At 48.0% G+C, this 14,522-nt stretch overlaps 1 protein-coding gene across 2 annotated transcripts in view; it reads left to right on the forward strand.

Moving 5' to 3' along the window:
- The first annotated feature begins 14,054 nt into the window (after positions 1 to 14,054).
- Positions 14,055 to 14,522, forward strand: part of TMED2 (transmembrane p24 trafficking protein 2) — a 42,830-nt gene continuing 42,362 nt past the window's right edge. Inside the window, exon 1 of one of the 2 annotated variants that reach the window (XM_078667614.1) lies at positions 14,055 to 14,408. In XM_078667614.1, the coding sequence (XP_078523740.1) occupies positions 14,229 to 14,408 (180 nt within the window). In that variant the 5' untranslated portion in view covers positions 14,055 to 14,228. The remainder of the gene's footprint in view (positions 14,409 to 14,522) is intronic. The other variant, XM_078667613.1, reaches the window with a different exon arrangement.

The following is a 14,522-nucleotide window of genomic DNA, read 5'->3' on the forward strand; positions in this document are numbered from 1 at the left end:
AGTGTGTGTGGGTTTCGATCGGATCTCGTGGGATGGGGGGGGGCTTTGATCATCTCGGGGGTCCTTTGAGGAGGAAAGCTTTCTATTGTACGGGGAGGGGCAAGGGATTGGTATCGGCAGAGCTGGGTGTCGGCCTGGGAACGGGGAAGACAAACGGGCACACGGGGAAATGGGGTTTGCATCAAAGGGCCGGGGATCATAAATGGGAAGAAGGGAGGTGTCGCGCTGGGAACAGGACGAGGGTCTGGGGCAGAGCAGCGCTGAAGAGGGGTTTTATGATTCGCGGCAGGTGCAGGCGGGGGGTTGTCAGTATGCGGGGGATGCCGGCGAAGTTAGGAATGGGAGAGAGGCGCGCTGGCTCTCGGCGGGAGCAGGGAAGCCATGGTGTTCAAAATGGCGGCTGTTTTACGCGCACAAAAAGGTTAAGGAGAGCAAGAGGGCGCCGATAATGTTGACGGTTTCAGCCTAACTTTCAACACCCTTGCATCCCTCCCACCCTCCCTTTGTTCTGTGACTGCATCCACACTTATGGAACTCTGCTCTTTGACTTATTGTAATAACTCTAATCAATGTTATTTGCTTTAGACCTTGCACCATATACCTTGCCTATGGATCCGCAGGGGGAGCGGCGCGAGACGTCTCCCCCTGCGGATTTCGCGCATAATGGTAGGGTCCAGGAGCGCGCGTTAGGGAGAGCGTCAGGGGAATAGCATTGCGTAGTTGGTGAGGAGATTAGGCGCAGGGAGTGTAGTGAGGGGCGTTTAGTTTTCTTAGCGTTTTCCTACCCACCCTCCCAAAACAAAAACAAACAAAAAAAAAAAACTTAGATATCCATAAACTTCTATGGGTTTTTGCCACTTCAGGATGCGTTTCCCATTACAGATGGCTAGAGGCGTAAAATCCCCAGGGAGGAGGAGGCTAGAGCGGGCTCCTCCAGTTATTTAGTTAGATAGGGGGAATTATACACAAAAATGGAGGGGAAAAAATGAAAGAAAATGTTGGGGAAGTTATGATGAGTTCAATACAAGAAAAGAGATGGTTTCATGGTTTCAGTTTAAAGTCTAAATTTATGATGAAAGGAAATAAATAAATAAAGAAATGGTTTCGGTTCAAATGCCAAATTTACATGTTTGATGATCTGTTGGGAAATTTATGAATTACATATCCTGAATAAAGTGGCCTTTTCTGCTATAAGAAAGCGAGTGGTCTCAATTTGTGGGCGATGTGACTCTTTAGTATATTCAGTCTTATCCCCTCCCTATGTATATAGAGATAACTCTGATCACTAGTGTATGCAGTAGACCTTTGTACTCTCTACCATTCCTATGTGTCCATTAGAGTATATCCGGTCTTATCCCTTCCTATGTATTTGGAGATAACTCTAATGACTAGTCTCCTATGTGACTTTTAGAGTATTTCCATGTGTATCCCTTCCCTATGTATATAGAGATAACTCTAATCACTAGGACATGCAGTAGTCCGCTTTGCTCTCTTCCATTCCTATGTGACTTTTAGAGTATATCCAGTCTTACCCCTTCCCTATGTATATAGAGATAACTCTAATCACTAGTTTATGCAGGAGTCCGCTGTGCTCTCTACCATTCCTCTGTGACTCTTAGAGTATATCCATGTGTATCCCCTCCCTAAGTAGATAGAGATATCTCTAGTATATGCCTAGAGTTTATCCATTTGTATCTCCTCTTTGTGTGACTCTATCTCTTGTGCAATTTTTTCTGTTTGTACCTTTTTTTGTAACGCATGTAATCCTAAATCCGTATGTTTTCAACTGGTTCTTATGTAAGTCAAAAATTTGCAAATCTGTTTTTCCGAATGTAACCATCAGTCCTTATGGTTGAAACTGCGTCCTATGTAAAGCGCTCTGACACCTTCGGGTAAAGTTCGCGCTATATAAAATCGCATAAATAAATAAATAAATGCTACCTCACAAGTCTTTTTTAGGTCTCGCCTGTCGATGCGCATGCGCATCGAGCTTGCGAGACTATAGGGGCTTAAACAGTCTTTAACCAACTTGCAAGGAATCGTGGCGATTCCTTGCAGTGCCCGTGAAATTCAAGCTTAATGCGCATGTGCATTGAGCTTAAAAGCGCGTGCACATGCCCCCAGCCGCCTGCTTGCATGTATTTTCCCTCAGCCGCACTCCTCCCACACCCCCGCTCCGCCCCCTCCCCTGCCTGCCGTGTCGCATTTCTTCAGTTCCCTTAGCCGCACTCCAGGCCCCTGCTGCTTTCATACCCTCATGCCGCTCTCCCCGCTCCGCCCCCTCCCCTGCCCGCCGTGTCGCATTCATCCCCCCTCCCCTTCTCTGCCTTCCCTCCGTCTTCCCTCCCACAGGCAACAAGAGGCTAGTTCACGACGCGCGTCCACATCACAGCCATCAGCCTCCCTCCCGCGGGCAGCTTGGCCTCAGGTATTCACCCCAGCGCGACTTCTCCTCCCCCCTAATTACATGCCTGCTGTTTACTTCTTTCACGGCAGCTCTCTCGCACATCAAAGGCTGCCCCCCACGCCTCGCAACAGACTTCATTGGAATGCGCTCCATGCATTCTCCCCACCCTTTCAGCCTCTTTCCCAGCTCCAAGCCGGACCCTCCTTTCTCACCTCCTCTTTCTTTATTTACAGGGAGAACTTGTATTTTTCCCCGAGGCAACCAGTTCTGACACACACCAACTTAGAGCTTGACTTGTACTGACGCTGTCACCCCAGCAGACATGCAAGCATCAGACATCCACAAGCATCAGACATATATATTCACCCACTCTGCTTCATTCACCCACTCTGCTTCAGTCACCCACTCTGCTTCAGTCACCCACTCTGCTTCAGTCACCCACTCTGCTTCAGTCACCCACTCTGCTTCATTCACCCACTCTGCTTCATTCACCCACTCTGCTTCATTCACCCACTCTGCTTCAGTCACCCACTATAAATCTTTCACCCACTCTAAATCTTTCACCCACTCTAAATCTTTCACCCACTCTAAATCTTTCACCCACTCTAAATCTTTCACCCACTCTAAATCTTTCACCCACTCTGTACCTTTCACCCACTCTGTACCTTTTACCCACTCTGCACCTTTCACCCACTCTGCACCTTTCACCCACTCTGTACCTTTCACCCACTCTGCACCTTTCACCCACTCTGTACCTTTCACCCACTCTGTACCTTTTACGCACTCTGTACCTTTCACCCACTCTTTACCTTTCACCCACTCTGTACCTTTCACCCACTCTGTACCTTTCACCCACTCTGTACCTTTCACCCACTCTGTACCTTTCACCCACTCTGTACCTTTCACCCACTCTTTACCTTTCACCCACTCTTTACCTTTCACCCACTCTGTACCTTTCACCCACTCTGTACCTTTCACCCACTCTTTACCTTTCACCCACTCTTTACCTTTCACCCACTCTGTACCTTTCACCCACTCTGTACCTTTCACCCACTCTGTACCTTTCACCCACTCTGTACCTTTCACCCACTCTGTACCTTTCACCCACTCTGCACCTTTCGCCCACTCTGCACCTTTCACCCACTCTGTACCTTTCACCCACTCTGTACCTTTCACCCACTCTGTACCTTTCACCCACTCTGTACCTTTCACCCACTCTGTACCTTTCGCCCACTCTGCACCTTTCACCCACTATGTACCTTTCACCCACTCTGTACCTTTCACCCACTCTGTACCTTTCACCCACTCTGTACCGTTCAGCCACTCTGTACCTTTCACCTACTCTGTACCTTTCACCCACTCTGTACCTTTCGCACACTCTGTACCTTTCGCACACTCTGTACCTTTCACCCACTCTGTACCTTTCACCCACTCTGCATCTTTCAACCACTCTGCATCTTTCACCCACTCTGCATCTTTCACCCACTCGGCATCTTTCACCCACTCTGCATCTTTCGCCCACTCTGCTTCATTCGCCCACTCTGCTTCATTCGCCCACTCTGCTTCATTTGCCCACTCTGCTTCAGTCACCCACTCTGCTTCAGTCACCCACTCTGCTTCAGTAACCCACTCTGCTTCAGTCACCCACTCTGCTTCAGTCACCCACTCTAAATCTTTCACCAACTCTAAATCTTTCACCCACTCTAAATCTTTCACCCACTCTAAATCTTTCACCCACTCTGTACCTTTCACCCACTCTGTACCTTTCACCCACTCTGCACCTTTCACCCACTCTGCACCTTTCACCCACTCTGTACCTTTCACCCACTCTGTACCTTTCACCCACTCTGTACCTTTCACCCACTCTTTACCTTTCACCCACTCTGTACCTTTCACCCACTCTGTACCTTTCACCCACTCTGTACCTTTCACCCACTCTGTACCTTTCACCCACTCTGTACCTTTCACCCACTCTTTACCTTTCACCCACTCTTTACCTTTCACCCACTCTGTACCTTTCACCCACTCTGTACCTTTCACCCACTCTGTACCTTTCACACACTCTGTACCTTTCACACACTCTGTACCTTTCACCCACTCTGCATCTTTCAACCACTCTGCATCTTTCACCCACTCTGCATCTTTCACCCACTCTGCATCTTTCACCCACTCTGCATCTTTCACCCACTAAGCATCTTTTGCCCACTAAGCATCTTTCGCCCACTAAGCATCTTTCGCCCACTCTGCATCTTTCACCCATTCTGCATCTTTCACCCACTCTGCATCTTTCACCCACTCTGCATCTTTCACCCAATCTGCATCTTTCACCCATTCTGCACCTTTCACCCACTCTGCATCTTTCACCCACTCTGTACCTTTCACCCACTCTGTACCTTTCACCCACTCTGTACCTTTCACCCACTCTGTACCTTTCACCCACTCTGTATCTTTCACCCACTCTGTACCTTTCGCCCACTCTGCACCTTTCGCCCACTCTGTACCTTTCACCCACTCTGTACCTTTCACCCACTCTGTACCTTTCACCCACTCTGTACCTTTCACCCACTCTGTACCTTTCGCACACTCTGTACCTTTCGCACACTCTGTACCTTTCGCACACTCTGTACCTTTCACCCACTCTGTACCTTTCACCCACTCTGCATCTTTCAACCACTCTGCATCTTTCACCCACTCTGCATCTTTCACCCACTAAGCATCTTTCGCCCACTAAGCATCTTTCGCCCACTAAGCATCTTTCACCTACTCTGCATCTTTCACCCATTCTGCATCTTTCACCCACTCTGCATCTTTCACCCACTCTGCATCTTTCACCCAATCTGCATCTTTCACCCATTCTGTACCTTTCACGCACTCTAAATCTTTCACCCACTCTAAATCTTTCACCCACTCTAAATCTTTCACCCACTCTAAATCTTTCACCCACTCTGTACCTTTCACCCACTCTGTACCTTTCACCCACTCTGCACCTTTCACCCACTCTGCACCTTTCACCCACTCTGTACCTTTCACCCACTCTGTACCTTTCACCCACTCTGTACCTTTCACCCACTCTTTACCTTTCACCCACTCTGTACCTTTCACCCACTCTGTACCTTTCACCCACTCTGTACCTTTCACCCACTCTGTACCTTTCACCCACTCTGTACCTTTCACCCACTCTGTACCTTTCACCCACTCTGTACCTTTCACACACTCTGTACCTTTCACACACTCTGTACCTTTCACCCACTCTGCATCTTTCAACCACTCTGCATCTTTCACCCACTCTGCATCTTTCACCCACTCTGCATCTTTCACCCACTCTGCATCTTTCACCCACTAAGCATCTTTCGCCCACTAAGCATCTTTCGCCCACTAAGCATCTTTCGCCCACTCTGCATCTTTCACCCATTCTGCATCTTTCACCCACTCTGCATCTTTCACCCACTCTGCATCTTTCACCCAATCTGCATCTTTCACCCATTCTGCACCTTTCACCCACTCTGCATCTTTCACCCACTCAGTACCTTTCACCCACTCTGTACCTTTCACCCACTCTGTATCTTTCACCCACTCTGTACCTTTCGCCCACTCTGCATCTTTCACCCAATCTGCATCTTTCACCCATTCTGCACCTTTCACCCACTCTGCACCTTTCACCCACTCTGTACCTTTCACCCACTCTGTACCTTTCACCCACTCTGTACCTTTCACCCACTCTGTACCTTTCACCCACTCTGTATCTTTCACCCACTCTGTACCTTTCGCCCACTCTGCACCTTTCGCCCACTCTGTACCTTTCACCCACTCTGTACCTTTCACCCACTCTGTACCTTTCACCCACTCTGTACCTTTCGCCCACTCTGTACCTTTCGCCCACTCTGTACCTTTCACCCACTCTGTACCTTTCACCCACTCTGTACCTTTCACCCACTCTGTACCTTTCACCCACTCTGTACCTTTCATCCACTCTGTGCCTTTCACCCACTTACCCATCCACAAGCGTCAGACATCCACAAGCATCACAAGCAGCAGACATCCACAAGCAACAGACATCCACAAGCAACAGACATCCACAAGCAACAGACATCCACAAGCAACAGACATCCACAAGCAACAAACATCCAGAAGCATCAGACATCCACAAGCATCACAAGCAGCAGACATCCACAAGCAACAGACATCCACAAGCAACAGACATCCACAAGCAACAGACATCCACAAGCATCAGACATGCAGCAAACACACTCACTGACGCTCACACACCCTCACACACCGTCACACACCCTCAGCTTCACTCACCCTCACTCACACTCACTCATCCTCACTCACCCTCACCCTCACTCACCCTCACTCACCCTCACCCTCAATCACCCTCACTCACCCTCACCCTCACCCTCACTCACCCTCACCCACACTCACCCTCACTCACCCTCAACGCCTCACCCTCACTCACCCTCAACCCCTCACCCTCACCCTCACTCACACTCAACCCCTCACCCTCACCCTCACTCACCCTCAACCCTTCACCCTCAACCCCTCACTCACCCTCACTCTCACTCACCCTCACTCACCCTCAACCCCTCAGCCTCACCCTCACTCACCCTCACCCTCACCCTCACTCACCCTCAACTCCTCACCCTCACTCACCCTCACCCTCACCCTCACTCACCCTCAACACCTCACCCTCACTCACCCTCAACACCTCACCCTCACTCACCCTCAACACCTCACCCTCACCCTCACTCACCCTCAACCCCTCACCCTCAACACCTCACCCTCACTCACCCTCACCCTGACTCACCCTCAACACCTCACCCTCAACCCCTCACCCTCAACCCCTCACCCTCACTCACCCTCACAACACATATTGTGTTACAATAGGTGTCACATTTGCGAAAGATAAAACTATTGGCATTGTAAATAACAAAGCTATTAATTCGAAATTTTAAAAACAAGCACATACATAAAAAATGTGTCCTTTACAATACCAATAGCTCAAACTTTCCTAATGCGAGACATATTGCATTGCTGTGCTTCTCTCCCCTGCTGCACTCTCCTGCTCTCTAGAGATGTAGCATAATGACCAGAGGTGCCATATAAGTCACGTACATACAAAACATGTTGCATTCCAAATGCTATAGGTGTCACATTCGCGAAAGTTATAACTATTGGCATTGTAAATGACAAAGCCATCAATTTAGCAATTTTAACCACGAAAAAATAAATAAAATATGTCATTTACAAGACCAATAACTACAACTTTTCTAATGCGAGACCTATTGTATTCCAACCCCACTCATCCACGCAACGCCACTCACACACGCAACGCCACTCACACACGCAACGCCACTCACACACGCAACGCCACTCACACACGCAACGCCACTCACACACGCAACGCCACTCACACACGCAACACCACTCACACATGCAACGCCACTCACACATGCCACTCATCCACGCAACGCCACTCATCCACGCAACGCCACTCATCCATGCAACGCCACTCATCCACGCAACGCCACTCATCCACGCAACGCCACTCATCCACGCAACGCCACTCATCCATTTGCAAAACGAAAAATGTCAAACTCTTCTATTGCGAGACCTATTGCATTTTCTAAAAGTCAATTTCCCTGCTAATATAATTTTCTCCATGTATATTGATGAACATTGACACTACATGTGTGGATAATCGCTGAGCATTGTAGCTTCACTTGAAGTAGGAACACAGCTATTAATTTAGTAATTCATCACTCGAAGATCCAGTCCCGGAACAGTACGTTGATGTCAGATAATGTCTTTATACAGCAATTAAGCAATGATGTCTGCTGAATGGGTATTTCAGAGGCAATGAAACGCTGCCAAGGATGATTAAGCAGCAAGTGCAGCTGACGTGTTAAATCAGCATTTAAAGATGTTAGGTTTCAATCTGTTGCAATAGAGTAAACATGCCAGCTATAATTCGATGAGCCACTTCACATAGGATGGACAGACAGATAAATAAATATATACATATATATAGATAGATAGATAGATAGATAGATAGATACATAGATAGATAGATAGATAGATAGATAGATAGATAGACAGACAGACAGACACGCAGGTGGTACGGTAGGTATTCAGAAAGATAGAGCTGAATGGAAGGATAAGTGGAAGGCTGTATGAACATGTTCGGATTGGATGCTGGTGGCTTTCAGCTCCCTCTGCTTCATCAAACTATTATACTCGTACTAAAACAACATGTGTTTACCCTTTCACCGCCTCCAACAACAACCTCTTCTTCCTTCAAGCACCTGCAAAATATGGTCTTTAATAGGCTCACTCACAACCCAACAACCAACAGCAGATCAATGATTGACCTTGATTTAAGCAGTAAGCCATGTGGTTCCAAATCTGATGGGGTCTATATTGTGTGCCTGCACTATACTCTTTGTGTGGAGACGTCCTCCGACATGTTATCTTTCCAAAGTCAAACAACCCATCATTATGCCAGGCCCAAACCAAAGAATAAAAAATATAGCAATGTGTGTCCCTATCTGTTCTAAACATATTAAGAGCTTTATAGTTGGTAGTGAAACTATACAAGTGTTTAATTTAGGGTTGATAACGTGTCAATTATTTTCTTGTTCTTGAAATTTATTTAATTCAGAGGGCATCTTGGAGATGGATGAATACCATGTGTCGACATAATTATTTCAGACTTTGAAAATCCATGGGGGTAAATTTCGAAACAATATGAAGCTCAAGTGTGTGTAATTTTTAATTTAATTTAAAAAAAAATTATTTTAATAAGTTAAAGAAATGCATCCATTAAAATATAAAAACTTAACACAGTAAAGTAATTTACATTTCTAATGGCTAATTGAACAAACTCAGCTTCAGTCACCCACTCTGCTTCAGTCACCCACTCTGCTTCAGTCACCCACTCTGCTTCAGTCACCCACTCTGCTTCAGTCAACCACTCTGCTTCAGTCAACCACTCTGCTTCAGTCAACCACTCTGCATCTTTCACCCACTCTGCATCTTTCACCCACTCTGCATCTTTCACCCACTCTGCATCTTTAGCCCACTCTGCATCTTTCACCCACTCTGCATCTTTCACCCACTCAGCATCTTTCACCCACTCTGCATCTTTCACCCAATCTGCATCTTTCACCCAATCTGCATCTTTCACCCACTCTGCATCTTTCACCCCCTCTGCATCTTTCACCCACTCTGCATCTTTCACCCACTCTGCTTCAGTCACCCACTCTGCTTCAGTCACCCACTCTGCTTCAGTCACCCACTCTGCTTCAGTCACCCACTCTGCTTCAGTCACCCACTCTGCATCATTCACCCACTCTGCATCATTCACCCACTCTGCATCATTCACCCACTCTGCAAATTGATGAATGTTATGCCATTTTCATAGACATAAACAACTTTTAGGACGGAAAAAATGGGGGTCTACGGAGTAGTGCATCAGATACGTTACACACAAAATATACTTCCCAAAAGTGAGCTACAGCATGCAAGGATGTTGATCAGGCTTCAGGCCAAAAAGCAAAAATCATTCGTACAATATTACACCAACAAAACAAAGAAAAATATGTGGCAGGAAGCGAGGACGAGGATGTACAAACACAAAAGTGAAACAGCCAACTTTTGATTGGGGCAATAAACAAGCACTATTCATCCGGGGAATGGGACGGATTAAACACAATGGTCATGAGTTACACAAAAATCCGTACGCATATAACAATAGCAGTTATTCACACGGAATTACATCAAATATAAGAAACATATTACGCAACTTGGATTCAGCGCTAACAGCATCAATAAACATTACATAGGTCTCTTAGCTTCACAAAACAAATGTGAGCTACAGCATGCAATGATGTTTATCAGGCTTCAGGTCACAAAACAAAAATTATTCGGACAATATAACACCAACAAAACAACGAAGAAATATCTGGCAGGAAGCGAGGACGAGGATGTACAAACACAAATGTGAAACAGCCTATTTTTTATTGGGGGAATAAATAAGCATTATTCACCCGGGGAATGGGACGGATTAAACACAATTGTCAAGAGTTACACAAAAAGCCGTACGCATATAACACGAGCATTTATTCACACGAAATTACATCCAATATACAAAAAAATTTTTTTCCCTACTCTACAGTAATGATGGACATAAGTCAAAATTCTGATAGCAACATGGAGAAAGCATATATAACAAGACAATATTGCTTTGAAAATACATCGTAACACAAAGCGGAGACATTGCATTAATTATTAAAGAAGAGGAAGTATCACAAACCACAGCACGAAATTTACATACACATCAAAATAAAAAGCTATACAAACATACATTTAATAATAACTGAAATAACAGAACGTAGAGATGAAACAATATAAATTATTCACGCAGATATACAACATACTACACAATTACACACAAAAAAAAAACTGCTCTAATTATTAACACAACTACTAACCAAAAGCAACCATTTTAAAAATTAGATCTGAACAATAGGATACAATGCATTACATACATAAAGAGCCGACAATTCAAAATAAACATCCTTCGTTGCAAAACAAAGACACTACTATGCCAATAAAACTAATAGGAAACAACTAATCGAATAATTCATAACACTATACACACACAAAACAAACAACAAATAACAACTTACCTGTCGAACGATGCACGGAACAGACAACGAAGCCAACACTCCTTACACGGGACCCGCTTTCAACAATATGGGGATTTCCAATTAGACGCGAGTAAATTGTTACGCAACGTGAGAGGATTTTGAAATCTCATTGGCTGACACGGACGTCAATCAAAATAGTACGGGATTCCAAATAAAAACTAGAACGCTATAACTTATATACGTTAATATAATTATGGGACAGTCACACAAGCACACACACCACAATCACACAAATACACAACACACAAACACCCTAACACACCCTCACCCTCACACACCCTCACTCACACCCACCCTCACCCCCCCACCCTTACAACACACTCACCCTTACTAACCCTCACACACACACCCTCACACACCCTCACACTCACACACCCTCACCCACCACCACCCTCACTCACACACCTTCACACCCTCAACCTCACACATCCTCACTCACCCTCACACCCTCACACACCCTCACTCACCCTCATGACCTCAACCACACACCCTCACATGCCCCCACCCTCACACACCCCCACCCTCACACACACCCGCCCTCACACACTCTCACACATCCTCACACACCCACACACATTCTCAATAAGCCTCACACCCTCACCCTCGCCCACCCTCACTCACCCTCACCCTCACCCTCACTCACCCTCACTCACCCTCAACCCCTCACCCTCAATAACCCTCACCCTCACTCACCCTCACCCTCACCCTCACTCACCCTCAAACCCACACCCTCACTCACCCTCAACCCCTCACCCTCACTCACCCTCAACCCCTCACCCTCACTCACCCTCACTCACCCTCACTCACACTCACTCACCCTCACTCACCCTCACCCTCACTCACCCTCACTCACCCTCACCCTCACTCACCCTCACTCACCCTCACCCTCACCCTCACTCACCCTCACCCACACTCACCCTCACCCTCACTCACCCTCAACGCCTCACCCTCACTCACCCTCAACACCTCACCCTCACCCTCACTCACCCTCAACCCCTCACCCTCACCCTCACTCACCCTCAACCCTTCACCCTCAACCCCTCACTCACCCTCACTCTCACTCACCCTCACTCACCCTCAACCCCTCAGCCTCACCCTCACTCACCCTCACCCTCACCCTCACTCACCCTCAACCCCTCACCTACCCTCACCCTCACTCACCCTCAACCCCTCACCCTCACTCACCCTCACCCTCACTCACCCTCAACCCCTCACCCTCACTCACCCTCAACACCTCACCCTCACCCTCACTCACCCTCAACCCCTCACCCTCAACCCCTCACCCTCACTCACCCTCACCCTCACTCACCCTCACCCACACTCACCCTCACCCTCACTCACCCTCAATGCCTTACCCTCACTCACCCTCAACCCCTCACCCTCACCCTCACTCACCCTCAACCCCTCACCCTCACCCTCACACCCTCAACCCTTCACCCTCAACCCCTCACTCACCCTCACTCTCACTCACCCTCACTCACCCTCAACACCTCAGCCTCACCCTCACTCACCCTCACCCTCACTCACCCTCAACCCCTCACACTCACTCACCCTCACCCTCACTCACCCTCAACCCCTCACCCTCACTCACCCTCACCCTCACTCACCCTCACTCACCCTCACCCTCACCCTCACTCACCCTCACCCACACTCACCCTCACTCACCCTCAACCCCTCACCCTCACCCTCACTCACCCTCAACCCCTCACCCTCACTCACCCTCAACCCTTCACCCTCAACCCCTCACTCACCCTCACTCTCACTCACCCTCACTCACCCTCAACCCCTCAGCCTCACCCTCATTCACCCTCACCCTCACCCTCACTCACCCTCAACCCCTCACCGTCACTCACCCTCACCCTCACCCTCACTCACCCTCAACACCTCACCCTCACTCACCCTCACTCACCCTCAACACCTCACCCTCACTCACCCTCAACCCCTCACCCTCACCCTCACTCACCCTCAACCCCTCACCCCCTCACCCTCACTCACCCTCAACCCCTCACCCCCTCACCCTCACCCTCACCCTCACTCACCCTCAACGCCTCACCCTCAACCCCTCACCCTCAACCCCTCACCCTCACTCACCCTCACAACACATATTGTGTTACAATAGGTGTCACATTTGCGAAAGATAAAACTATTGGCATTGTAAATAACAAAGCTATTATTTCGCTATTTTAAAAACAAGCACATACATAAAAAATGTGTCCTTTACAATACCAATAGCTCAAACTTTCCTAATACGAGACATATTGCATTGCTGTGCTTCTCTCCCCTGCTGCACTCTCCTGCTCTCTAGAGATGTAGCATAACGACGAGAGCTGCCATATAAGTCACGTAAATACAAAACATGTTGCATTCCAAATGCTATCGGTGTCACATTCGCGAAAGTTATAACTATTGGGATTGTAAATGACAAAGCCATCAATTTAGCAATTTTAACAACGAAAAATTAAATAAAATATGTCATTTACAAGACCAATAACTACAACTTTTCTAATGCGAGACCTATTGCATTCCAACCCCACTCATCCGCGCAACGCCACTCACACATGCAACGCCACTCACACACGCAACGCCACTCACACACGCAACGCCACTCACACATGCAACGCCACTCACACACGCAACGCCACTCACACACGCAACGCCACTCACACACGCAACGCCACTCACACACGCCACTCATCCACGCAACGCCACTCATCCACGCAACGCCACTCATCCACGCAACGCCACTCATCCATTTGCAAAACGAAAAATTTCAAACTCTTCTATTGCGAGACCTATTGCATTTTCAATGCTTGTTTTGTTTATCAGCTCAACAACCATGGCAACAGCAATGCCGTTATTTCGCGTACGGCAGCGCCATCTTTGAACGGGGCAGTAGCTGCCTTGTAGTACTAGTCCTTCCTCTAATCCTTTAACTTGTCACAGACCCGGAAGCTTTCGCTCCTCATCGGCCACCGTTCGAGCCGTTACGTGGCATTCAGTAGGCTTTGGCCTATCAGGGCCTTCCTCATCAGTGGTGGCTGAGGGGAGTGTCCCTCTCTTGACGGAGTGAGAGGCCCAAGAAGCCTCTGCAGCTGCTTCCGCGCTACCCAGCCATGTTCACCCCTTCGGAGCTCGTGCTGCTCCTCGGCTTTCTTTGCGCCACCGCGTCCGGCTACTTCGTCAGCATTGACGCGCACGCGGACGAATGCTTCTACGAGCGTGTGACCTCCGGAACCAAGATGGGCCTTATTTTCGAGGTTGCCGAAGGTGGCTTCCTGGACATAGACGTGGAGGTGAGGCCCAGGGAAAGAGGGTGGGGGTTTCATTGAAGATGATAGAGCCATAGGATCCAAGGTAAGTGCGATTCAGGTAGTGAACGGATTTGAATGGGGGAGTGGTGGTGAGGT

Source organism: Lissotriton helveticus, chromosome 11 (genome assembly GCF_964261635.1).
Source record: "Lissotriton helveticus chromosome 11, aLisHel1.1, whole genome shotgun sequence".
Classification (NCBI taxonomy): Eukaryota; Metazoa; Chordata; class Amphibia; order Caudata; family Salamandridae; genus Lissotriton; species Lissotriton helveticus.